Raw genomic sequence first — 27,886 nt, 5'->3', positions numbered from 1 at the left:
GTCTCCAGGCTTCCCTCTTTAGACCAGCGGATGTGAATCTAGGACAGATGCTTCTGATTTCCTCAGTTATTTCAGAGTAAAGTTCTCCTTGATGTTTGTTGTGTCCCAGAGGGCTGAGGAGAATGCACACGCTTTTCTAGACAAGGAGCTGAAGAAGCTCTGGAGGGTTCTCTACGCAGATTACCCACAATGCTCAGAGAGTCAGAGGGAGGAGGAGGAGGAGGTGGATGGTAAGAAGGAGGAGCAGAGGAGGCGCGCCATAGAAGGAGTGGTAGAAATCACAAAGCTCTGCCTGATGGAGATGAACCAGGAGGAACTGGCCGACACACTGTGTGGCGGTAAGAGACTCTTATTTTAAAGACAGAGGAGATCATTATTTTGAAGGGGAGAAGAGACTCTTATCCTGATAAAAGAGAAGAAATCCAATTATGTGGGATTATTGTGGGGGTATCAGGCTAAATGTTTTGAACCACATATGTAGGGTTATTGTGAGTCTATCAGGTCAAATGGTTTAATCCAGATATGTAGGGTTATTATGGGGGTATCAGGGTACATTTTTTTTAGAAATCATCATTACCAGCACCAAAACATCTGACCACATCACCCCCATTCTCATCCAACTCATCCAACACCCATGGCTCTCAGCCCCATGGGTGCTAGGGCTCTCAGCACCGTGGGTGCTAGGGCTCTCAGCACCGTGGGTGCTAGGGCTCTCAGCACCGTGGGTGCTAGGGCTCTCAGCACCGTGGGTGCTAGGGCTCTCAGCTGCACTGCTCCGAGGCGTTGGAGCTCCCTCTCGTCACTGCTGTTCTTAACCCCTCCAACATGGGTCTCGTCACTGCTGTTCTTACCCCCTCCTACCTGGGTCTTGTCACTGCTGTTCTTAACCCCTCCAACATGGGTCTCGTCACTGCTGTTCTTACCCCCTCCTACCTGGGTCTCGTCACTGCTGTTCTTACCCCCTCCTACCTGGGTCTCCTCCCTGCTGTTCTTACCTCATCCTACCTGGGTCTCCCACCTTACTCCTTGTTCTGATCATGCTGTTGGTGTTGCAGCTCTTGCTGTTTTTGACTAGGTTGTTTTATGAATTGTAATTGTAAGTTATGAAGCCACTAAATATCATGACGTTGATAATTTAAAGGAAATATTGACATGTTCCCTCTGATGTCACCATCCACTAAGTGATGTCTTCTGTTGTTTTCTCATTTAGTATCTGCTGCTGTTGAGTGCCAACATAAAATCAAGTCTCATTTGAAGAAGAAGTTCAGGTGTGTGTTTGAGGGAATCGCTATACCAGGACAGCCAACACCTCTGAATGACTTCTATACAGAGATCTTCATCACAGAGAGAGGCAGTGGAGAGGTCAACCAGGAACATGAGGTCATACTGATTGAAACAGCTTCCAGGAAACCAGTCAAGGAGGAAACACCAATCAGATGTGAGGAACTCTTTAAACCCTTACCTGGACAAGATAAACCAGATAAACCAATCAGGACAATAATGACAACTGGATCGGCCGGCATGGGTAAAACCGTCTTAACACACAAGTTCACTCTGGACTGGGCTGAAGGCAAAGCAAACCACAACATAGACTTCACATTTCTCTTGACTTTCAGAGAGCTGAATTTACTGAAAGGGAAAGAGTTAAGCTTGGTGGAACTTCTTCATCACTTCTTTATTGAAACCAAAGAAGCAGGAATCTCCAGATATGACCTGTACCAAGTTGTCTTCATCTTGGATGGTCTAGATGAGTGTAGACTTCCTCTGGACTTCGAGAACAACCAGATCTGGACTGATGTTACAAAGTCCACCTCGGTGGACGTGCTGCTGACAAACCTCATCAGGGGCAACCTGCTTCCCTCCGCTCGCATCTGGATAACCACACGCCCTGCGGCAGCCAATCAGATCCCTGCTGAGTGTGTTGACATGGTGACAGAGGTGAGAGGCTTCAACGACTCACAGAAGGAGGAGTACTTTAAGAAAAGATTCAAAGACAAGAATCTGGCCAGCACAATCATCTCCCACGTCAAGGAATCACGAAGCCTCCACATCATGTGTCACATCCCAGTCTTCTGTTGGATTACTGCTTCAGTTCTGGAGGACTTTTTCAAAACATCCCAGATGGGAGAAAAGATGCCCAACACTGTGACTCAGATGTACATCCACTTCCTGAGGGTTCAGTCCATACAGGGGGACAGGAAGTACCATGGGAAGGCTGAAACAGATCCAGACTGGAGTTCAGAGAGCAGGGAGATAATTTCTTCTCTGGGAAAACTTGCTTTTAACCAGCTGGTGAAAGGCAACCTGATCTTCTACGAGGCAGACCTGACAGAGTGTGACATCGATATCAGAGCAGCCTCAGTGTACTCAGGAGTGTTCACCCAGATCTTTAAAGAGGAGTGTGGTCTGTACCAGGACAAGGTGTTCTGCTTTGTCCATCTGAGCCTCCAGGAGTTTCTGGCTGCCCTTAATGTCTTTCTGTTATACAGCGACAATGAGGTCGATCTGCTCTCAGAAGAACAACCAACCTCCGGGGAAAATAAACTCCTCGAACTTCTCCAGTTTTGTGTGGACGAGGCCTTAAAGAGGGAGAACGGACACCTGGACTTGTTTCTGCGCTTCCTCCTGGGCCTCTCTCTGGAGACCAGTCAGAATCTCTTAGGAGGTCTGCTGGGACAGACAATAGGTAGCTCCCAGACCATTAAGGAAACAGTATCTTACATCAAGGAGAAGTTAAATGGAGATCTCCCTCCAGAGAGAAGCATCAATCTGCTCCACTGCCTGAATGAGCTGAACGACCATTCTCTGGTGGAGGAGATCCAACAGTACCTTACATCAGGAAGCATCTCAACAGAATCTCTCACCCCTGGTCAGTGGTCTGCTCTGGTCTTTATGTTAATGTCATCAGAAGAGGAGCTAGACGTGTTTGACCTGAAGAAATACTCTGCTTCAGAGGAAGGTCTTCGGAGGTTGCTGCCAGTGTTCAAAGCCTCCAAAACATATCTGTAAGTTCACTAATAATAATGTATTACAAATTTACAATACACAATGACACAATATAACTGATAGTAGAATATAAACGTTAAATTAAAAACATACAAAACATCTTTTAACATAGAGAACTATACACATTATATTGTGTAACCAGGTCAAAGAGACGCTATTTTTAATGATGAAATACTTTAAAGTATTATAAATAATTGTTTATTAATGGTTAAATACAGCTGTCTTCAAATATATAGCTATTTTGGTGGGAATACCGGACCGCGTCAATCCTTTTCTGCGTAAACCGTGTAGAATAAAGAGTCTTCCGAACTTCTTACAATTATGGTCAGATATTTGGGTAATAAAGGTACAATAACATAGAAACAATCATACATCAAACAATACAATAAACATATAACAATCCATTAATCTGAGGCTCAGATGGGAGTTCCCCCTGCGCCTCTCCAAGAGCTCCACAAGGAGAAGTCCCCAAATGGGAAAATCACCCTGCGTGAAGAGGTCCGCAAGCTGAAGTCCACTGCATGGGAAGTCCGATGCATTGGCTAAAGCCAGGACTTCTTATAGTGTTGTCAGGATGCTGAGAGCAGCTGTGTCCCCCAATAAAACTTAAGTATTGGTTAGCCAGATGGTAATCTATTGATTGAATCTCCTCAGGATGTCATAAATATTATGTCCCCCTAAATATTACACATAATACTACAATAAAAAGTAATATTAATATACAAAATAATTTTCAAAGACTACAAATCAACCTTTCAATATTATTCATTGTACACTCAATATTGAATAAACATAAGGATCTAATGTATTGACTATTATATATTAGTTCAATTAATAAAACATCTCTAATTGAACACGAGAGCCTCATTATGTTAAAAGTAAAAGATATGAGTCATTTTAAAATCGGTTCCTAACAAGTTTTTATTTATTGTGTGTGAAGGTTGAATGGCTGTCATCTGTCAGGGAGATGCTGTCGAGCTCTGGCCTCAGTTCTCAGCTCCAACTCCTCTAGTCTGAGAGAGCTGGACCTGAGTAACAATGATCTTGGAAATTCAGGAGTGATGCTGCTCTCTGCTGGACTGGGGAGTCCACACTGTACACTGGAAACTCTCAGGTCAGTTTTACTCAATGGTCAAACACTCAAACCACAAGTTCTACATAATTTAACCAAGGAAAGTTAACAGTTCTAAATAAATAAGTAAAATATGCCTTCTATATTTTCTACTGGTGGCACTGTTACCCTTATAAATATAGCAGGAATGCCCAATACGTTGATCGCAAAAGTAGTGCGGCTAGATCGTGTGACACTTCAAATAAATAAAAATAAATTAAATAATAATAATAATAAATAAATAAAACATCATCCCTATAGTATTTACCACTTGATTGATGGTAATTGCCTTTCGGACTCTGACAAACGGTTTCAAGACATTGCTTTACTCCAATCGCTACAGTTATGTTCTACCCATTGAGAATATGTTGAGGGGCGATTTACTCGCGTCAAGAATTGCAGCACTGTTTCACCTGAACACGTCTGCAGTGGAGGATGAGATTTTGATAGTACAACATGATATTGAGCTTAATTCCAGGGCTCATGGACAATATGGGAGCTTACTCACAAAGGAAAAGTATCCAAACATAAGGAAATGTGCCACATCCTTGACTGCATTATTTCACTCTACTTATTTATGCCAGTCAGCCTTTTCCGACATTTCCCAAATAACGTTCCACCATCGCTGATGGTAATTTGGAACCCTGCGTGCAAGGGCGTCAGTTTGTTTTTAGAAGTGGTGATAATAACCATAAGCTTGAGTGTGGTTTGAAAAGTGCTGGGTACCCTTATGTAAGCTATTCATCCATTCAACGCTGCATTACAATATGCTCTACAGTGTATTGTCAGGTGTTGAAAATCCTATTCGAACAATAAAAGTTGAAAACCACAGTTTGTGTTTTGGCTTGTTTTGCAAAACGGCGTTGGAAACACCAGGGTATTGTCTCGGGATATGTAATACTAATACACACAGGACAAAGAACAGTGTTGGCAATTTAACACTTATCTTGACATCAACAAAGTTTACCAGACAAACAATGCCAGACTGTAAAGGGGGTACGAAATGAAACGAGGTACTGAGCATCAGCCTTTTGAAGACGAGCAAGGGCTGCTGGTAGCATATGTCATGCTGCATTAAAAAAAAAAAAAAAAAAAGCGCCCAGAGGAGAATTGCATCTGCCAAATCCTGACCACCAGTAAACACTTGCAAAGGACCAATGTAGACTTCACTCATTACAACATCATAAGCAAATTGCCCGCATATAAAATCCCCTACAGTTTAGGATAATCACACAGGTTATGCGAGAACATATTTATGTCAGGATAGGCCTACCCGGCTCCAAGTCGTCACATATCTCAATCAGACAAAACAACTATAACCACATTGGCATAGCAATCGCGCCGTGTGTAGCTGCTACTAGCTGCAATCTATGTATACAATGCATACTAGCTGGAGCACCAACCAGAATCAGATCACAATCGCCTAGGACCGTGGGTAACCTTTGGCCAGGTCATCACGAGCAAACAGAACCAGCAGCAAAGTTTACGTAAACCAATTTCTTACTTTATGTTGCCCTCCACATGCAGGCTAGATGATGTATCCATATCGTTATCCAGTGTCACAAACATGCTTTTTACAGGAAGCAAAAGGACCGGCTATTTTCTGAATAAAAATGTCAATTTTGGCTGTCTGTCTTGAAACTTCTCCAGTGCGTTCACTGTGCGTTCAAACCAAACGGGATGGGGCGATAGGATCCCATACAAAGTGAATGTATAGACGCGTATCGGGCGATTTTTTCGCGAGAGAAAACCGGCGACAAGTTTTGATTGGTCGCGCCACACTTTCGCCGTGCACAGGCGAGCGCGTTCACGACGATTTGTGGCGCGACAAATTCGCTTGAGTTGAAATATTTCAACTTTGACACGAATTCCGCGTGATGACACCCAATCAGCGTTCAACAGCATGGCCACTGAGTGACATGTGTAACGTAACAGCCAATCAGCGTTCAACCGTCACACTCAGTGCAGTGCAGTCCGAGGTGAACTGCAGCATGGAGGAGAAAGTGATTGTTGCCGTTTGCGACTCTCGGAGCTCTATATATAATAGTATATAATATAATATAATTGTATAGATAATATCACGGCCAAAAGCTCAGTGCGCCTCCGGATGGCCGTAGCGCAGGGAGCTCTCATAGGGATTGGGCTTCTCTGGGTTTGTTTACCGGCGTTGCTATGGGTTCCGGTCTTGTGTGTTCCAACGGTTTATTAGGTAGGCCAATCTAATAAATGATGTCTTCATGTCCGCCTATCGCATGATTTTAGACTCAACGATTTCGGTTGAGTATGTGGGGATTTTTTCAATCACAATTGGTTTGCACATTTTTAAAAGTGGTGGGGACAAAATTCGTATTTTAAATAGTGGGGGGGACATGTCCCCCCCGTCCCCCCCGTAATCGACGCCTATGCCTGCGTGAGACTAGCTCCCAGCAGCTTCTGTCCGGACTATGCAACCCTGGCTGACTTCATTCAGTGCAAGTCATCAGAGCATGTACTCAGTGAATTAATAAATATATGTTTAGATTTTTTTATGTCGGTAGATAATTTTGACCTGGTCATTTTGAAAGTTGCTCGCAAGCTGAAAAAGTGTGGGCACCCCTGCAATCGAGCGGTCACACCAGTACCGCAATAAAGGCGTGCTTTAACTCCCAGCGATGAAGCAAACCTTGGCAGTTTGCAGAGGCGGACAGAGTACACAGCTTCCTTACTTGAGTAAAAGTACAGATACCCCTTGCTAAATTTTATTCAAGTACAAGTAAAAGTACTACAGTCAGATGTCTACTTAAGTAAAAGTACTGAAGTACTTGTTTTTAAAAGTACTTGAGTATCAAGAGTACAAGAGTATGTTTTCTAAATATTGCATTACTACTGCCACAGTGCTTACATTTATGTATAGAAACGTCCTACATGGAGTTATGAAAAATGTTAACACCCTGGAGAATGTAAAAGGAATTGAAAGTAAAATCAAGTAATTTTCATCTTTTTACCATGGCAATAGCACAATAGTATACTTAAGCAATAGATCCCGCCAGGCTGTGGTATGTGCTCATTATACCACTGTTAAGGGGCGTTGTCCGGCCCCGACGCGCAGCGGAGGGCCGGCGACCCCCTTCACAGTGGTATAATGTGAGCACATACCACTGACTGAAGTGATCTATTGCTTTTATACAATGGTTACTGTTATGGCGAAACGAAAGTCATAGACACACTACATTTAAAAAGAAACAAAGAAAGTCAAAGTAGCCGTTTTGTTAAAGAATACAAAAAAGTAGTCCCTCCTGGCTGCCGCTATGCATCGACGGTCGCTATGCAACACACTTTAGCGTCCCTCCGAGTGAAGGCTCCGATAGAGCGGTTCGCCGGCAATTTATCCTATGGAGCAGTTCAAGGTCGAAGGGTATATTTCCCCGCTGGTGAATCCCCTCCTCCATGGTCAAGCTAAATCTCCGTGTGATAAAGTTTCTTAGGATACTTTGTAATGGTTTCCTCTTCAAGGCGCGGAGTGATACTTTCACAAAATGATCGGGCGTCATAGCAGTTATGTATACGCTCTTTATACAACAGTTGGGAACCAATCAGATCGCTGGATTTAGGTCCCCCATTGTATAATTAAGCAATAGATCACGCCAGGCTGTGGTATGTGCTCATTATACCACTGTTAAGGGGCGTTGTCCGGCCCCGACGTTCAGCGGAGGGCCGGGGACCCCCTTCACAGTGGTATAATGAGCACATGCCACTGACTGAAGTGATCTATTGCTTTTATACAACGGTTACTGTTATGGCGAAACGAAAGTCATAGACACACTACATTTAAAAAGAAACCAAGAAAGTCAAAGTAGCCGTTTTGTTAAAGACTACCAAAAAGTAGTCCCTCCTGGCTGCCGCTATGCATCGACGGTCGCTATGCAACACACTTTAGCATCCCTCCGAGAGAAGGCTCCGATAGAGCGGTTCGCCGGCAATTTATCCTATGGAGCAGTTCACTCGCCGTGTGCTTAAGCTTTCGTTAGTCTCTCCATCGCCTTGCTCACTTCCGGAGTAACAACATTTACACCCTCTCCATCATCCAACACATGTTTTACTTTGTAACTGTTTCTACTTCCAGGCGCGGAGTGATATGCAAACTTTCACAAAATGATCGGGCGTCATAGCAGTTATGTATATGCTCATTATACAACAGTTGGGAACCAATCAGATCGCTGAATTTAGGTCCCCCGTTGTATAAAGTATAACAGTATACTCAAGAACATAAAAACAATTGCTCAGCTTACATAAAAATGCAATATCAGAGAAGAAAATTCAGCTAACAATTCTATGTATGGGTGAGTTTCTCCGTTTTTTTATCAATCAAATCAACAATCGTCTCTCATCTAATTCTGACCATGGAGTTGGCTTTGGCGGAAAGCAAAGGTGATTGCTGATAGGCTGAAGGCTGTCCTAATCAGTTTGAGAGGGAATCACGTTTGAGAGGGAAACAACAAATTGAGGGTTTCCGTGATTTTTCTTTTCTCCTTTTATTTTTTATTTTTCAGAAGGAGTAACGGGTACTCACGGCTATGGATAGAAATGTAACGGAGTAAAGAGTACAATATTTGCCTCTCAAATGTACTTGAGTAAAGTCATGAGTACTCCCAAAAAATTATACTCGAGTAAAGTACAGATCCCTCAAAATTGTACTTAAGTACTGTACTCAAGTAAATGTACTCCGTTACTGTCCGGCTCTGGCAGTTTGCGTTCATCTCAGCGCCATGACAACTTATCTTACGAAACACTTATGAACAGTACAAACAAAGACGTCAATCTCATTCTATTTATGATGCCATGACAGTAAAAGTGCTACGTTGGATTCAGTTAGCGGGCAATTTGCTTGCAGCAGGACCGGGGACCGCCTTCCATTCAGACATACCCCCACTCCGACATTTACGTCTAATTGTTGTAGAGGCGGCACTTCCATTGCTTTCAAACGTCCCACCACTTTGACAATTTCTGTTTCCATGGTCGAAGTGGTGGTACTTTACTTTTTTTCAAACATCTCGCCATTCCGACATGAGGGCATTAATATATACTGCATTACAATTATCATTGTAATTTAATTAATTAATATGATTTCTTAGTTTTAGGCGCTGTGGTGTCCTACACTGACATTCGTCATTGGGTATGGTCGCCGACCCTCATTCGTTCTGGATCTTTGGCCCAAGAAATGGGAATTTAGATTATTTTTAGGGAGCCGGATCATAAGGATCAGCTCTTATGATCCGAGAGCTGGCTCTTTCGGCTCCCCAACGGCTCTTTTACCTTTGTTACTTATCTCTTTTATAATCAAGGAAAATGCAGCCCGTTTTGACTTATGATGCATATGTGTAGGCATATATATCAATTAAATCATTCAATATATCTTATTAGTATCCAAAGTAAAAATTTGATTTTCTGATATTAATAAATTGCTGTAACTGATTGTTTTCATTGCAAATGAGCGCAACGCGCATCCCATGCTTAAATTATCCTTCATTGGATACGTGCACGTGACATTCTGTCACTGCACAAACGCATAGCATGCACGGAGCACCCATAGCTCAGAGATTTTCATATCATTCTGCCTCTGCTAACTTTATATATAAAAAAAAAGAAAGAATGGATCGCGGCCGGAAACCGACTCCCATCGATCACTTAAAAGAGCCGGCTCTTTGAACTGTCGTTTGCAACCGACCCATCACTCCAGTCTCTCCCAAAATCCCCACCGACCCAATTCAACCCCCTTTTCGATTCTGTTTCTAAATGTTGGGACTGATGGACACTGAACTCTGGGGGTTATTTGAACGTTCATTGTGAAGTGGTACTACTGTAAAAGGAGCGTCGGAAACACCGCCTGTCTTTGCACACCGATGCCATTAATAAAGGGAATGCTGAGAGAATGCTAGAGTCGAGAAAAAAAAACTTAATCTGCAAACATGTTATGTGCAATCTAACAACTGCATGCAGGCCAATGGCATGTACAAATAAGACTTGTTATTCTGTGGCTCAATCAATTTCACCTGACCGGTTCTGATCATCTCTGAGGTCCGGGATATTGTTCAATAGTCTATGTTTAATGGATTTGCCTCCTATGGGCAAAAACTGTAGGTTCATTTTTATAGATCCCCTTCGAGAATTTGTGTTTAAAGGGTCGGGTCTAGGCTATATTCTCGCCTTTCTCCTTTGTAAAGCGCATTGTATTTCCTTTGTGCTAATATGAAGTTAGCTGCGCCCATTCCTTGATTCGTTCTGCCGTGGCACTCCAAACAATTAATTTTGTTCCTATGTTCGTCCAATCCACTCCAAAAGTGGTCCTGCATTGAGTTTAAATCCAACTCTAATGAATAAATGGTCCAGTTTTAAGTTTCATAGAATATTTATACATTCTCAGGGCATTTTAAATAAGTGCCACTCGAACACACTTGTGAAATGCAGTCGTCAATTGATGAAATGGGTTATTTCATACATCATCACAACCAAAATGTTGAATTAATCAAATAAATTACAGATAAATATTACTGAAATATCTGAACACATTGGAACAAAGTATTTTTTTTCCCATAATAGCCGCGTTTACATGGACACTTCTGATCCGATTAGAAGTGGAAGAGCAGCTCAATAGGAATAAAAAATCATCATATATATGCCTCAATCAGAATACAATTCTCTGATCGGAATAGAATTCCATGCGGAGAAGAAGAGGTGGTGTAGTCCGCTATAATCGACATGTATACACTTAATTCGATTGGTTTAGGGTGGATGCGGCTACTTTTTTTTAACTTAGAGAGATAGCATCAGCAGCTGCAGTAGGTCGCAATTGGTCCGTCTGTACTTTTATGCACACCGAACTTGACCCCTGTCAAGGAAAGTTAATTTTTTTGTCTTATTTATCACGCCGCAAGTCCGGTAATTTATCAACCCCATTATCGGGATGAACCCCCCGTCATCCCGATAATGATCGGCGTTCTGTTCATTATCCCTTCCATAACAGCACTCTGACACCCAACAGTCTTGGCTGCACACTCTCCTCCAAATACCTATTGTTTGCAACGGAGGAGGGCGTAGATATGAGCCATTGTGCTACTCTTTTGTTATTGATTTATTTGGTGACATGCAGTTTTGTTTTTGACCACTGGGTGGAGCCTGGGCTCAGGGGGGGGACCGCCTTCCCATGGGCGTCAGTTTGGTTTGAAATGTTCTGGGGATAGAGACGCATTCAGAAGTGCATTTTTAGAAGTGCTGGGTACAATGAGTATGCACTCTTTTTTCTCTCTTTAGTGCTGGTAATGAAAGGTTCTGAAAGACTGCATAACCATGTAGCTAATTACTAAGGAATAAAATGTATACAAATTCTGTCTGGCACGTTTTATGAAGAAAATGTTTCCAAAAAGCATCGGACATATGACCCACTATGTTCTGCTCCATGTATTCAATGTTGACAACGTGACATGATATGGCTAAGCTAACAACATAAACAAGACCTGCTAGGAAAGGAATTTAACTGCGTGTTTAAGTTCAGAATGGCCAAAGGTGTGGCTACACACAGCACTAAAAAAGTCGTCAAGATTGAAAAAGAAAAAAATATTTGTTGCACAGCTGAACGCTGTATCACATCAGCAGCTGGCCTTTCGCAATTCACAACACGCATTCCATCAAAACTAGCCTACATCAGGCATTCTGACCAAAACTCATGAACTCCCCCCGTCAATTATTCCAGAATTCAAGAATGACCAAAAGTCACTTTGTGTCAACAAGAGACTGACTCCACCGACTATCAATTGCAAGTTAAAACAGCCGACCACTTGAGTGCAAAAAACACAAAAGACCTCGCCACAGCACCAGCAAATCTTAAGCAATAAATATTGCGTCTTACCTTGATTTATGTGGCAGTGATCTGCAGATGCATCCCGTGGTGTAGCCTACCACATCCATTTAGTTCAACAGGTTATCGTTCTGATACTGTCCATGGTACTAGCAACCTGCTGTGGTGCTTCTTACCGATGTATTCAGGCTAAAATGACTTGATTGTCTGATGCCTCATCGTCCCAGCCGAAGAGTATAGGTATTATTAGTAATGTCTACTTGCCAAATCGAAAAAATAACTTCACACAGTGTGTCTTTTTCTAATGTATTTGTGATCATTCGTAGCGTTGATCAGCAGAGAAATAATTCGAAATAAGTTGTTGATGCTTAGCAACCGAATACGAATGTAGTCTACAGCATTGAGAAAAGCTGTGTAATAAGTAAGGGATAATGTAGGCTATAGAATGCCGTTCATTATCGGGAAAATAAGCCCCGACAGGGCGAACAGGACACTGACGCGCAGCGAGGGTGTCTTGCTTCCCACTGAAGGGGTTTAATTTCGACCGGCGACATTCTATACATTATCCCGTACATTACACGGCTACGTGCCAAAAAGAAAAAATGACTTCACATGGTGTGGCTTGTTACAATTTATTTGTTACCAGCATTCGTAGTGTTGATCAGCAGAGAAATAGTCCGCAAAAGACGTCGCTTAGCAACCGAAGACGCTGGGGTTGAAAAGTTACCGGACTACTTGACGAGTGGTACCAAAGACGTCATTATAGGCAAAAAGTCCTTTGTTTTCCTTGACAGCTGTCAATTTATACCTAGCATTCACCGCCGGAAGTTGTGAAGAGCCCATACAAGTGAACGGAGCGTTCCACGGCATTGAGAAGACCTGTGTAATAATCCATAATAATTCAACTCAATTTTTCTTTTTTTTTCTTTTTTTTTATAAAAGTGGTGGGTACATAATGAATCTTGACGAAATCTGGTGGGGACGCGTCCCCGGCGTAATCAACGCCTATGCGCCTTCCATTCCGATATACCCTCACTCCGAAATTGACGTCTAATTTTCGGAGTGGCAGCACTTCCATTATTTTCAGACGTCACACCACTCCGACAACTTCTGTTTCCATTGTCGGAGTTAGGGTTAGGGTTAGGAATGGGGGCATGTCGGAATGGGGTCATGTCGCACTGGCAGCATGTCGGAATGGCAGAATGTAACCTTCAGGGGAAAGCATATAGGTAATCACCTGGCACGGCCAGGTGTGTGTAATTTGAGGAGAGCAAACAGCCTTGTACTGTGTCAGCGTGTCTGTGATATTTGTTTGCTCTGTATCGAACTGATTATACTGAATTAACTGAAATGGACATGAAACAAATTGGAATGTGTGCCACAGTGAGCATGAACCGACAACACCAATAAACGGGTCACAGTACTCCAACATTACTAACTTGTTCTGTTTATTTTGTGTGAAGGTTGAACTGCTGTATGCTGTCAGAGAAATGCTGTGACGCTCTGGCCTCCGGTCTCAGTTCTAACTCTAGTCTGAGAGAGCTGGACCTGAGTAACAATGATCTGCAGAATTCAGGAGTGAAGCTGCTCTCAGCTGGACTGGGGAGTCCACACTGTACACTGGAAACTCTCAGGTCAGTTTTACTCAATGGTCAAACACTTACATCACATGTTCCACATCAGAGGACATCACGTCTAAAAAACATTCACATGCTCTTGAATAGCGCTAGTGCTGCGGTGACAGTTCATTAAAACTTTGCACAAAGTACAATCCACTGTTTAAGTTTTCGGATCATAGCAGTGAATCTTCATGGGAACTTCAGTGGGTTGTGTTTCCCGATAGAGCGATCACACCGGCGCCGCAATACAGCTGCGCCTTAACTCCCAATACTGAACTAAACCTTGGCCGTTGCGTGCATTACAGTGCCATTACCACTTACTTATGAAACACAAGACCTCAATCTCATTCTATTTGGGTTGCCATGACAGTAAAAGGTGTACCTAAAGCCCAGTTCAGACCAAAGATTCACCTTGCAACGACTTGCAACTCGCAACTCCTTGCGACGCCTTGCAACGAGACGGGCTGCGACGTTCTAAAACTGGGCAGTTCACACTGGCTGCAACGAGCTGCAACGGTCTGCGACGGTAGGTGGTTTCCCTAGCAACTGTGAACGCAAGTTCACAAGTTGATCTGGCTGCCTTTCGTGTTTTCACGAAGAATTTATAATTTTTTTGCGGAAAAGTTCTATGTGGGTCTACGGTACAACGGAATGAAATCCGACCTTATTAATATTCCCCCCCACGATAGAATGCGTTTGAATCCCGTAATGTATCATATTTTAAGCATTCGTTTTTCATTTATTTCGGCTTCAAACTGTTCTACGTGACAAGTTTCTTCCAATTACACTTCAAATACGAATGAGATGGGAATGTTTTTGACATTTTATTGAAAGACAAATCAAAGAGGCATTCGCAAGGACAGCTACGTGTCTTGCCCGATTTCCAACAGCTGGCGTAGCCACGACAACAAACGACGCATTCGGCTAATGGTCACCAGTTAACACGGTCACGAGTTGAACTTAATAATAATAATAATAATAAATGACATTTATATAGCGCTTAATATGGTACTCTAAGACGCTTTAAAACACCACACCAAGTGCCACCGCAATGTTGCAACAACATGCCAACGTCGTAAAGGACAGGTTGCTCCTCCAGCAAGCAAATTAAATTCTCCTCTCTCTCCTTGGACCAGAAGTCTGCCATCTTCGGATATTTGTATGCTGGAGTGGACAGTACGGTACCGGGACGGAGTAAGGCCGTGACGTACAAGTTGTTCTGTGCTGTGATTGGCTGAAGAGAAATAGTTAAATCGCCGCGTTCTAAAACTGGACCTTGCGATTTGACATGTTCAATCTCTGGCGACTCCTTGCAACTCCTTGCGACGCCTTGCAACGACCCGTTCACACCGCCCCTGCGACGTTCTAAAACCATCTCGTTGCAAGCCGTTGCAAGGTGAATCTTTGGTCTGAACTGGGCTTTAGATTCAGTATGTTAATGATAGCATAAGGTTCTATTCTATTCATATTCACGTAATAACAGCTTTTTAACCTTTTAGTTATCGGACCTCTAAGCAAGTCATATTTCTGTAGAACTGCTTTACTGACATTTAGTTCAACTGATAAAACATGTCTCATAACAAATTTAAAAAAAAACATTGACCACAGTTCTTTGTTCCTTGTAAACATATTCTGTGTATTTTGTGTGAAGACTGAATGGCTGTCATCTGTCAGAGATATGCTGTGAAGATTTGGCCTCAGTTCTCAGCTCCAACTTTTCTAGTCTGAGAGAGCTGGACCTGAGCACCAATGATCTGCAGGACTCAGGAGTGAAACTGCTCTCTGCTGGACTGGGGAGTCCACACTGTACACTGGAAACTCTCAGGTCAGTTTTACTCAATGGGCAAATACTTACACCACATGTTCCACATCAGAGGACATTGAACAGATTTACCTCCAGAAAGTTAACAGGTCTAAATAAATTAGTGAAATATGCTCTCTCTTGAGTCATCTCAGGGCTCAACTCATTAATACTGCTGTCACTAACTTTTTAATTTGGTGGCACCCTAACAAATGTGATCGCACCCCCTTTTTTAGACGTGAAAATGTCCTTGGTCACGTACCATTCCTGTGTCCATTAATGTGAACAGATTTACTACATTTAATAAGTTGTTTATGTTTTGATTGAATAGGTTGTCTTTTTCAATTTTACTCATCATCTATTTCCTCACCAACCAACTCTTTATCATCCTCCTCCTGAATCAAATATCTACTAATAATAACCCGCTGCTGATTGGATAATAGGCTCCAATCTGGATTTCTTTTATTTTCTGGCGTCATCAAGAAAAGTACATTTCTTCACATGCTCTTGAATAGTGCTAGTGCTGCGGTGACATTCCATTGAAACTTTGCACACAAAGTACAATCCACTGTTTTAGTTTTCGGATCATAGCAGTGAGTCTTCATGGGAACTTCAGTAGGTCGTGTTTCCCGATAGAGCGCAATACAGCTGCACTTTAACTCCCAGTACTGAACTAAACCTTGGCCGTTGCGTGCATTACAGTGCCATTACCACTCATCTTATGAAACAGAAGACCTCAATCTCATTCTATTTGGGTTGCCATGACAGTAATAGGTATACCTTAGATTCAGTTTGTTAATGATAGTATAAGGTGTATGTTTTATTACATTCCTATTCTATTCATATTCACGTAGTCAGACAGTAAGGTTAATAACATATTTTTAACCATTTAGTTATCGGACCTCTAAGCAAATGATATTTCTGTAGAACTGCTGTACTGACATTTAGTTCAACTGATAAAACATGTCTCATAACAAATTAAAAAAAAACATTAACCACAGTTCCTAACATGTTATGTTTATTTTGTGTGAAGGCTGAATGACTGTCATCTGTCAGAGGGATGCTGTGAAGATTTGGCCTCAGTTCTCAGCTCCAACTCTTCTAGTCTGAGAGAGCTGGACCTGAGCACCAATGATCTGCAGGATTCAGGAGTGAAGCTGCTCTCTGCTGGACTGGGGAGTCCACACTGTACACTGGAAACTCTCAGGTCAGTTTTACGCAGTGGTCAAACCACAAGTTCCATAGCAGAGGGCAGTTTCATAACTCAGCTTATAACTCAGTAACTGTGATGATCACATTCAGGACTTTTGTATCATGGGAAATGAAGCACCTTGCTGTTAAGCTTAACTTTTCAATTATATAAACATGAACGAAAAATATAAGAGCAGGGTGAAGTACTTGGAAGGGTCTTGAAAGGGTCTGAGACCCCTAGTTGGACACCTAAGACCCCCTGAAAGCCTCGATAGTAACCTTTTGGAGAGTCTCTGGAAAGATAGAAAAATGGTTTGACCTGGTAAATTTTTAGACGTTTGTTTGAACGTTTAACGAATCAACACACTTTTATCTTCACTCATCTTGAAACAGAATTTCGATATCATTCATACTTTTTTCAGAATCACAGTTTAAGTTTCATTTCCCCACCCGCTTCGTATATATTTCCAGTTGGTCATATTGACGTTGAGGCTCAAGTGTGGGCACGTTCTAGATGACACTCCAGCCAAAGGTGGTTAGTTAGCGTGAGCCCAAGGTAGCCATGAAAACTAACCATTGAGGATGTTGCGGAGCCTAAACAAAGTCTGTATTGAACCTAGAAACACGATATCAAGCTTAAACAGTTCTGTATTTCTTGTTACACAAAATTATTAATCAATTGGAAATATGATTGTTATATATCGGACATTTGTCTGTGAGGACCCCCATTTACATGGCTAAAGGCTAGGTGCTTGCTACTTATTCGGGTGTACTCCCTGAGAGGCTAAATGCTAAAAACAATGCTTGCCTGTCCAATAGTATTAGGTGCGAGGGAGGGCCATCAGACCTGTCACTCAAACCTCTGCGGCAAGGAGGAATTGATTCATGATGCATATGTCGAGCTCGCGTTGACTGTACATAGTTCTCCAGTGGATTTTCTTTAAGTCCTACAACGATTATTTCAAGTTTAAGTTCTACGTACATGTAAGATCATTTTATGCATGACTATTTTGAGGGTTGTTTTGGTTTAGCTCATGTAAAAGACATACATTTTCTGTGGCTGTGTCCCTGCACACGGAGTGCACGAATGTCTGTGTGTGTAACGTATAAGTTATTAAAACAATTTGTTCGTATTCAGGTGTTTATTGTCCCCACCTTTGGTCTTTTACATGCCTATTTTGTGTGTTGTGAGGTTTGTGTGTGTAAGAGATAGATGAGTGGTTCCTTGTATACCGCATAACTTAATAGTTTAAAAATGTATCACATAAGCTATCTGTTTAACTCTTCACTTCATTTGTTTCCAACCATTTTACACGACCTAATGAGCTATGGCGCTTCTCCATTGACCTGCACGGTACAGGACATCAAAGGCTGATTAAGGTTCCACGTTGACGCAACGCAAGCGGGTTTACGTCCTTGCGGACCCTCCTTGCATACCGCAAGGGCCATACATGCGCCTTCCAAAAATGTTAAGCTTGAGTTGAGGCGAGGCAGCAGCAAGGGCTGTGATTGGTCTGCTCACTAAAACCCGACACAGAACCAAAACAGGTTCACGACTGTGTCGAAACGTCTGCGTGGTCCTCGCGTTGCATCGAAGTGGAACCATAATCAGCCCTTTAGTATCTGACCCGTTTTGCCTTCAGGGCTGGTTGGTGTTACCGCTAATTGTTATGAACAAGTCTGTTCTTCTTTCTAAACTTCACTCAGTACTTAATTTTCAGGAATATTATTAATTGTATTGACATTTGAAATTGTTACAGGGAGATATTGTAGCAGTCATATAGTAGAATTAATGTGATGTTCTAAACATTGCTGCTCTAGAAACAATATTTAGTTATATTTCAAATATAAATCATTTCTAATCGTGTTCTGAATTAATGAATTAAAATATGTATAGCGAAGCAGGAAGACTGCAGTGAGGCACAAAGCTGCTCAGAAGAGGAAAAAAGCACTGGTACAGGCAAAGGCACGAAACACAATATAGGGGTAGGGGTGTCGTATGTCACTTACAATGCATTTTAAATTTTACATGAATACATTTTAAATTCTAATAGATGCGACTGAGTTGTTGTGAGCACTGCTTCATACAGTAGGTCTGAATCATATAAGTGGTTTCCCTGATTAAATCTATATCTAGATGGTAGTACAATCTAACCTAAGAGGTGATACTTTAATGATGTGAAATTTAAGAAGCCAAGATTCCTGTCCTCTGAGTGGACCTCGCTACACAGTGAATAGAGACTAGGGGTTGGGTACCTACAATACTGATGTATTATGCTGCCGTTGAATACCCGCTCGTTTCCGGGAAAGGCCTTCTTCCACAGGTGGCGCTGTTGCAAATGATCCTAATCCAAATGTGGTGTGGTTTAGAAAACCTAACGTATTATGTCTGAGAAGCTTTCTCCTGGACGCAGCCATCATCAACCACTGGCCAGACGGAGCTCCGCACAGGTGTCCCTTCAGCGGGACCAGGAAGTGCTTCATAAAAGGCATTTCTATGTCACCAAAACAACGCCACTAGAGTTTGGAGTAGGACGTTCACTAAATGGTTGATAGGCTGGAAAAACATAGCAATTTAAACCTGTGTGTGTGTGTGTGTGTGTGTGTGTGTGTGCGTGCGCGTGTGTGTGTGTGTGTGTGTGTGTGTGTGTGTGTGTGTGTGTGTGTGTGTGTGTGTGTGTGTGTGTGTGCGTGTATGTAGCTTGTCTGGCTGCCTGGTCACACAGGAAGGCTGTGCTTCTCTGGCCTCAGCTCTGAGTTCCAACCCCTCCCATCTGAGAGAGCTGGACCTGAGCTACAATCACCCAGGAGACTCAGGAGCTGCGCTGCTCTCTGCTGGAGTGGAGGATCCACTCTGGAGACTGGACACTCTTAGGTATGGAGAGGACAGCTCACCAATCAGGGACAAAGTCTCCTACAAGGATTCAAGCCGCTGCTAGATGAAGTGGTTTGAAACGGCAGCTGTATCTCATGTTTTGTAGAAAGTGATGAGACAGCAGATGATTAAGGTGAATGTTTCAACATGCTGCTCTCACTTTCTTCCCCCCCCCCCCCCCCAGTGTGGAGCATGGTGGAGTGTGTAGGCTGAAACCAGCTCTCAAGAAGTGTAAGTGTCTGTTTACCTTTATTCATCATAACACAGATCACCTATTGAGATGGAAAGTCCATCCACACAGCAGGAGTTGACGTCTGGTCATTCAAACTTGTGTATACGCATGTATAGCTATGTTTCCCTGCGTTTAAGTATGTCTACTATGTTTGTGTAGGTGTGTGTACATATGTGTACATGTCTATGTATGTCCAGTATGTATGAACCAATAGGTACCAACAGTTAATTTCTAGCCTGTATGTGAGCTCAGCTGGTTCAGTCTGTCAACCCTTAAACAGGTGAATTATAATGGATGTGTATTGGAACCTTTCAAAGTCTAATATCTTGGAAAGTATGCAGACTATAGCTTAGATATTCAAGAGGAGCAATCAACTCACCATCAACGTTTTGATATATAGTATATGTATGTATTGTAAATATTGCGTGTAAATATATTTAGTTTATACATTTTTCTAGGATTCAATGTTTTAACTGGGAATGCCACTCACCCCCCCCCCCCTTGGGTGTTACATTTAAGCTTAACCTAAATGATCTTCAAAACAATATGCACTACTATTTCAAAGGCTATAGCACACTAGTCCACTATAGTAGCTATCATCTGATATGATTTAGTCTTTCTATTCTAATGAGTTTATGAACGTGAAACAGGACAGGAAGAAGAAGAATGCAAGACAACAGTACTAGTGATGATAATGATGATGATGATGATGATGATGATGATGATGATGATGTTGATGATGATGATGAAGAATGGTTCAGCAGCTCACCATGTCTTGCTCTCCGTCAGATGCCTGTGAACTCAGACTGGACCCAAACACAGCCCACAGACGTCTCTCTCTGTCTGAGGACAACAGAAAGGTGATGGTTGTTGTAGAGGCCCAATCATATCCTGATCGACCAGAGAGATTTGACTCCTATCATCAGGTGTTGTGCAGAGAGGCTCTGACTGGCCGCTGTTACTGGGAGGTAGAGTGGAATAGAGATGTTGGTATAGGAGTGACATACAGAGGAATCACAAGGAGAGGAGGGAATTATGAAAGCAGGCTTGGATTTAACAACAAGTCCTGGAGTCTTCATGTTTCTGATGGTCGTTACTCTGCCCGGTACAACGGTTCTGGACCAGAGATACATCTCCCCCCCGCTGGCTCTAACAGAGTAGGAGTGTATCTGGACCGGCCTGCTGGCACTCTGTCCTTCTACAGAGTTTCCTCAGATGTAGGAGGGTCCTCAGACAGACTGGTACACCTCCACACCTTCCAGTCCACCTTCACCCAGGAGGACCTCCTCCCTGGGTTTAGGTTCTGGCATGGTGGGGGTACCGGGTCAGTGTCTCTGTGTAAGTCAGGGATGGGCAACTGGCGGCCCACGGGCCGAATCCTCATTCAGTGCGGCCCGCATCCGCACTCAGTCAGGCCCGCACATAAAAAAAAAAAAAAGAAATCTCTGTCAAGAAAGATGAGAAGAATTCATAGAATTCGAAGGCAAACCCATGCGTCTAGTTTGCTTAGAAGCAATATCAGTCATTAAAGATATCCACTTAAGTCGCCACTACAACTACTACAACTGCTTGTTGGGTTTGAGTTCATTGAGTTGTTGCACTTAATGTTGGGCCACTGTTTTTCAGTTTTTTTTTCTTCATTGAATGATGATGTATGTGAGCCCTTTGCACTGATAAAAATACTGACCATTCATGTGGCTGTTTGAGCATGGAAAACATGAAATGAATGTATGTTGGTTCAATTAACATACTGTACATAGGTTATGATTCTGGATGATTTTTTAGGTAGTGGCCATCCCCAAAATGCACCAGAATACAGGAAATCATATCTACCAAATTCAAAATTGTGTAGCTTCTCTCAGCTCACGTTTAGTTGAAGTGTGCAGTCATGTGGCCCTCCGATGGTTATGATGAAAAATGTGGCCCTCTTTATCATGAAAGTTGCCCATCCCTGGTGTAAGTTATAGGGCCCTATCTTGCATCCAGCGCAATTGACTTTCTACAATGACGCATGTTAGTTTGCAACTGGCGTTTGCAACTGAGCGTTCTTTTCCCTCCACCACCACTCGTCGATAAATTAGGGAATGATCTTGTGCCCCAAGGCGCGATTCAGTGAAAGGAGGGGGCGCGTGTTCTGGCGCAAACGTTCCCTGATGGTATTTTGCAGTTTCAGAAAACAATTCTGCCACAAACCAGGAAATACCTGGTTTAAAGTCAGTTTTAGGATTGATGAGTATTTGATCGTGGGAAAACATTGTTTAACCACGAGTGAGTGTTAAAAAGAATGAATGAATGCGGGTGCGCGTGTGTGTGTGTGTAAAATTATTAATAAATGTGGGCGTGCGTGTGTGCGTCCATCTGTTTAAACGCACGCAAACTAAATACGTAACGCATAATACAGTCCATGGCAATGTATATTAACGGGGGGACACATGCATATTAGGAACACAAGTTGATAACGATAATGCATAGAATACTGGTAAGAAACGATGTTTGGTAATGTAGTGCGTATTATCATTACATAGAACCACAGTTACCGCATATCATATGTGTGTTAAGTTTTCTTTGCCGAAATTTATTTGAGGACACAGTATTTCTGAAGTTGTGGAAGAAAACGCTATTCCATGTGTGAATAAAGCCATATTATTTGGCCATAAACGGAGCCATTTGAAGTTCGAAATTCATGTGGTCATGCATCTGTCACATCGCAGACTGCAAACGCGCTGTCAAAATATCAACTTGTCAGATTCAAATGCGGTCATGGCTCTTAGAGGGGATGGGAGACGGCACTCTCATCGGTTTATAGCCCATTACGCCCAAACCACACCTACGGGTAATTATGCTACTTCAGTTCAGACAAACTCTTTTTAGATTTGTGCCAGGTGCAATAGTCATTTATCCGCCGGTAAAATACCAACATCGCCATGGAACCGCCCACAAAGCTACTTGCGTTTGGCGCTTCTCACTTGTGTTTCACACCGTTAAAAAAGGGCCCATAGTCTCTCGCTCTCTGAAGCTGTGAACACACATGAATACACACACGCATATCCAAACACACGCACGGACACACACACAAAAAAAACCTTCGTGAGCACACATAAAACAAATATATAAACACACACACGTGAATGCGTGCCGTACATGGAACCTGATTTAAAGCAGATTTAATATTATATTCATAATGCAAGTGGTCTGGGAGAAGCTATTGATTATGTTCGGATGACTGTCACCACATACTGATTATTGATTCCTTGTGTTCTGTTGGGAACAACACAGCAGTAGAACATGTTCAGTTATTAAAGATATTGGTACACCTGTTAATGATTAATAACATCTGCGGCTTCTATTGTTTGAGTCCTTGTGTTTATTGTGTACATGTAAGGGACTATTTTCTGTTGTCCTGGTTAATAAAGCATAATGGTGATAAACAACTCAGTGGATCAGTTTACACTTTAAGGTCGTGGGTTCACTAAATAAAAAGCACAACAGAGGCTTCGTCTACACCAACATTAATAATCAGGATACCAGCAAGTGCATTTCCACCTCAGACTCATACGCCCGATGAGAGACGGAATATGGAGAGAATTCTAGAAGCGAGCCGACAGGAAACCGACCCCAGCTATCAGCGTCTCTCCAGAGATGAGCCTTGCAGGCTCGTTGATTACCACCTCCCCTGTCTAGCAGGACCCTGAGCTTCCATTTTGCAACACACCGAGGTCAATGTTTGAGGCGGTGGTGCTGAACTGTAGAAGGAACCTGTCCTTCGTCTGGGTGTGTGTGCGAGAGGGCCCATGCAGGCCACCGTACCACAGAATCAGACCAGAAGCTGTTCCATGAAAATGATCACAATCACACAAGTAAGGTAAGCTTATAGAAGCAATGAGCTTGAATCCAAAAATGACATGTCTACTGAATAAGTTCGACCTTTTACCAGTGGCGCAAAAAGTGGGTATGCACTATATGCGGCGCATAGGGGCGCCGAACCAGAGGGGGCGCCAAAGCGATGGAAGTAAAATTATTTGAGTCGGCATTTTCTGTACTTAACAGCGTTTGTGTACATGATATGATGATCAATAACAGAGGAACGTCACTGATAAGGCACCCCCCCGCTCCTTCGCCTCCCTCCCCCCTCCTCCCCACACGGCGCTCCAGTGGCCGCCCCCTCGACTACGCCCTGGAGGCGGGCGCCAGAGGGTTTTCATTTGAACCGTATTGTCATCTGATGACACGTAGCCTACCTCAATATGGAGAGGCAGAGAAGAAAGCCCTCGGGGTCACAACATAGAAAAAGAAAGATTGGGAAGGTCGTTTTTTATGTCAGTGTATCAAGAGGAGGCTTGTAAATATACAGGTTAGCTAAATCTACTACTAGTAAAACAACAGGTTACTGTTGTCTTGCAACTGTGTAGGCCTACTGATCAGAATGGAGCCTACAATATAACGGATCATAAGAAGAAAAATAAAGGAACTTGTTTGTGGTTATTTTGTTTTACTTCAATCTCTATGCAAGTCTTTGTTTTATGTCAATAGTCCCAGTAAAAACGGAGTTATAAAGTTGATACTTTATAACTCCGTTAATAATCCAAAATTGAATAAACTAATAATCCCAAAAAAAAAAAAAAAGATTATTATCGTATCTGAATCGAGACTGAATCGTTCTACACAGTATTACGATGCATCGAAGAATCGATTATTTTTCCCACCCCTATTGGTTACTGTACTCCAACAGCTCTAACAGTCTATTGTTTTGCATGGAAGCTTTTTGGTGAAACTAGAGTGGTGGGGTATAATAACTGGCAGTGTCTTTAAAAGATACTGAAGCACCATGAAGCAAGTGGTTACCACATAAATGCTTATCTGATGTGGAAAGAATTGGCACCCCGCTTATGCCTAGGTAAAACTATTGATAGTGAATTGCAGAGAGCCTGTTGACTCGAGTGATCGACTGCATACTCTTCCTTGCAGAAAGAAACCTGCCACTGAGGGGGACTGTGAAGATGTGAATGGCATCTTCACTGTGTTAACATGTTTTAAAAGATTCACGTGTTCCTGTCTGGCTGTTAGCCCTGTGATAGTCTGCAGCTGTGGCTCATAGATTAATTGAGCCACACCCTTTCTGGTGCTCCTTAAGAGGGCCAGAGTTCTAGACTGGAGGGCGGCTTGAGTTGTGCAAGTGACTCGACTGTTTTTAAGTAAAAATATGTTTTTACCAACAACATTGTGCGTCGAGGAAACTCTTTTTCACAGGGACAAAATGCACAGATAGGAAATCCTAGAAATGGAAATTTTCTGGGTATCCTTGATCTCTTATAGCACGGTATGATGTTACACTGCAGAGCATCTTAGAAAGGCTGCCTCTAAAAAAAACACCGGATATCTGTCCTGGTGCACTCAAAATGAATTTTTTGATTCAATATCAGAGTGTGTTTTAGGTCAAATTTGTGCCCAGATCAAAGAGGGGGGGGGGGGGGGGGGGGGGCGCCTGCTATGTGTCTGCATACCCCCCAGAAAGTAGGCAGTTGCGCCCCTGGCCTACAGTATGTTTTCTGTCATTGATCAGTATGAGGACATTTTAACCACGATGGTTGATTTAAAATCAGAGGGAGACAGCAATTGCAGCTCGATAGTGACCTCCCACACAAAGGGAGGTCATTTGAGCAATGGAATCATTTGATTTTATTATATGGCTTGTGATATGGTTGCCTTGTGACATGGCGTTTGATCGGTACATTTCAGCTGTGCATTTATTATTGGAATTTTAAATTGCTGCAATAAACATGTTGTTAACTTCTAACATGTCTCTTTCTTTGCTGTTTAAATCTAACAGTAGTCTATGAGTAATATATCAGCGATAACCACTGGTTTTGGTGTATTGCGAAATTGTGCCAGCTGGACATTCAATGCCACGGAAGGTCTTGGTGACTCCACTGGGGCTATAGTAACAATGCTCTTAGCATCCTACGAATACCCCTGGAGCCCTCGTTAGCTACGAGTATTTTCACGACGTTTGTTGTGCAATGATGCTTTCGGGAAATGGTGTGAAAACTGTACGATGATCGTACGACGAACCTCACGAATCACTTAGGCTAACGACGCTTTCGGAAAACTGAGCCCAGGACGTGTGTTTAATCGTCTGGTGAACTGTGTTTGGACTCATCCTTCATCTCGTCCTCTGTTTCACCGTTGGAATTGTATTTATTCTGCTGATTTATGCATTTGAAATGAAGCAAATAAAGTGTTGTTCATGTAAACAAAATGCAAATCTGTCTTTAAAGGATGGAGGAGGATTCTACATGGAGGTGTCCCCCCCCCACACACACACACACAGTACCGTGTTGCGGATGAAACATTTATTTTAGCCAAAACTGTTTAGTGTGTGTCTTTGTATGAGTGTGCTGCTGTAATCATGAAATAAATATATATAAAACTATAACCGTGTGTGTGTGTGTTTGTGTGTGTGTGTGTGTGATGAATGCCTCTATTTTGCTGCTTCATGGTAATCTTCTTCTTCGTTGGGGTAACACCATCTCCACTGCTTGTTTATACATGGCAATGAATCACTTCAGCCACTTTCCTTCCTTCAGCTAGGCACAAATTATATCCACATCTGGAGAGTCACGTCGCATTGTCAATAACAGTATATATGCCACCTAGTGGTGGACAAGCGGATTAACACGTATTAATGATCCTATGCGCCATTAACACAGAAACGAAACTTAAGGAAAAAAATGAGGAAATACCGTGGACATGACCTCGGTGTCCTCATTGGTAGCTACATCAGTGAGATGTCTCTACAGGCTGGTTGTAGGCCTACTATCAAGTGCCTCTTTGCTTTTCTATGAGCTTCTACACATGAGAGCTCTCTGTTTATCGTTCCTATTTTAATAAAGCGATTATTCTTCGTCACTGAGAGGTCATGGAACAGCAGCTTATACGCAAGACGGAACTGGAGTAACTGGATAGTTTACAACATAATTTCCTTGTTACTTAGCTGGAGGGTTTTTCGTGATGTGCACTTCATCACAGCAGGAAGAACACTAAGGTACTGTACTTAACTCTGATATATCATAAATATTATAACTTTGAATGTTTAGATTAGATTCGAGCAAGGTACGTTTTATTACTCTGTTTTCTGGGAATAATTGACACAAGCAGAAACCAAAAACCAGCCGTTTTTTCGTTTTTTCGTTTTGTCCAGAAAAACGAAAATCAAAATTTCAGTTTGTTTATTCGTTTTTTGGTTCTTCTTACCAAAACGAGTTTACCACTCAATATCTGGTTTCCGCCGGTGGGCGGGTCCTTTTATTGGCTAGTGTGCTTCGTTGCCCTGTGCTCTTCAAAATAAAAGTTTTTCCGTTTGATAATGTCGACAAAAATATTACTGTATTATAGACACTAGCAGACACAGAGGACCACACCACCCACAGTCAAGAATGACACGGCTTCAAATAACAATAGAACAATATCATTTGAAAATGAGAACTTCTGAAGTTATGATGACTTCAGTGCAGTTGATGTTTAGCCACAGTTAATAGCCTACATGCAGAGTAGACCTGAGGGCTTTACTACGACATCATTGTCCGGCTCTGAACTCTGTGCGCGTTCACATCAAAAGGAGCTGCGATCGCGGGCTGCTGATTTCCTCACAGCCTGAGAGCTATGAGGAATACAAGTGATCACAACACATTTCTGACAGCTGAAATTTGCGCATTTGTTGACCTTTATCCATTTACAGTAAACAAATTATTTTTTCTTGTTGAAAGATATTTTATATTTTTTTCAGATTATTATTTACTGATGGTGTTTACAGAATGCGAGTGCGTGTTATATTGAAAGCGAGGCTGGGTGTGCCTATGAAGATAGGCTACAGTGAGTTTTTTAAGGTGCTGTACAAGCAAATCATATCGTCTACTCTGTACAGTGACAGGGAGTGTAAAGTAACCTACTTCATTCAATATCGAATAGGCTACTGTAGCCTACACTATGTACAAATGGTTTTGCTCTTTGCTCATGGCAGTTGTGACAGTCATTTTAACGTGTCAGCAGGCAAGCTTCACTCATTCCAGGATGCATTGTGCGCTGTCGTATAGCCTACTTGGAACATGTTTTGGAATGGATTTATAGTAGCCTAGCATATAGAAATTGGCTCATAACAGGCCAGCTGGAATACAAAGCAAACTCTTTGTATTCCAGCTGTTTTTTTTGTGATGTTTTATCATG

General features: G+C 42.4%; 2 protein-coding genes across 2 annotated transcripts in view; both read left to right on the top strand.

Moving 5' to 3' along the window:
• Nucleotides 1-300: 300 nt before the first annotated feature.
• LOC115550705 (NACHT, LRR and PYD domains-containing protein 12-like) lies at nt 301-21,093 on the top strand (the record flags this gene model as incomplete). The annotated part of the gene is made up of 9 exons (XM_030365978.1): nt 301-338; nt 1,211-3,005; nt 3,947-4,120; nt 13,412-13,582; nt 15,219-15,392; nt 16,402-16,575; nt 19,261-19,434; nt 19,619-19,665; nt 20,456-21,093. Coding segments are annotated over exons 1-9 (3,384 nt in total), but the record flags the coding sequence as incomplete, so codon positions are not given.
• Nucleotides 21,094-26,419: 5,326 nt separating this feature from the next.
• LOC115551613 (NACHT, LRR and PYD domains-containing protein 12) overlaps nt 26,420-27,886 on the top strand; it is a 31,248-nt gene continuing 29,781 nt past the window's right edge. Inside the window, exon 1 of the mRNA XM_030367367.1 lies at nt 26,420-26,708. The gene's annotated coding sequence lies outside the window, so the exon portion shown is untranslated. The remainder of the gene's footprint in view (nt 26,709-27,886) is intronic.

Source organism: Gadus morhua, chromosome 1 (genome assembly GCF_902167405.1).
Source record: "Gadus morhua chromosome 1, gadMor3.0, whole genome shotgun sequence".
NCBI classification, from domain to species: domain Eukaryota; kingdom Metazoa; phylum Chordata; class Actinopteri; order Gadiformes; family Gadidae; genus Gadus; species Gadus morhua.
The sequence above is the reverse complement of the archived record's forward strand: the minus strand, read 5'-3'. Positions and strand labels throughout refer to the sequence as shown.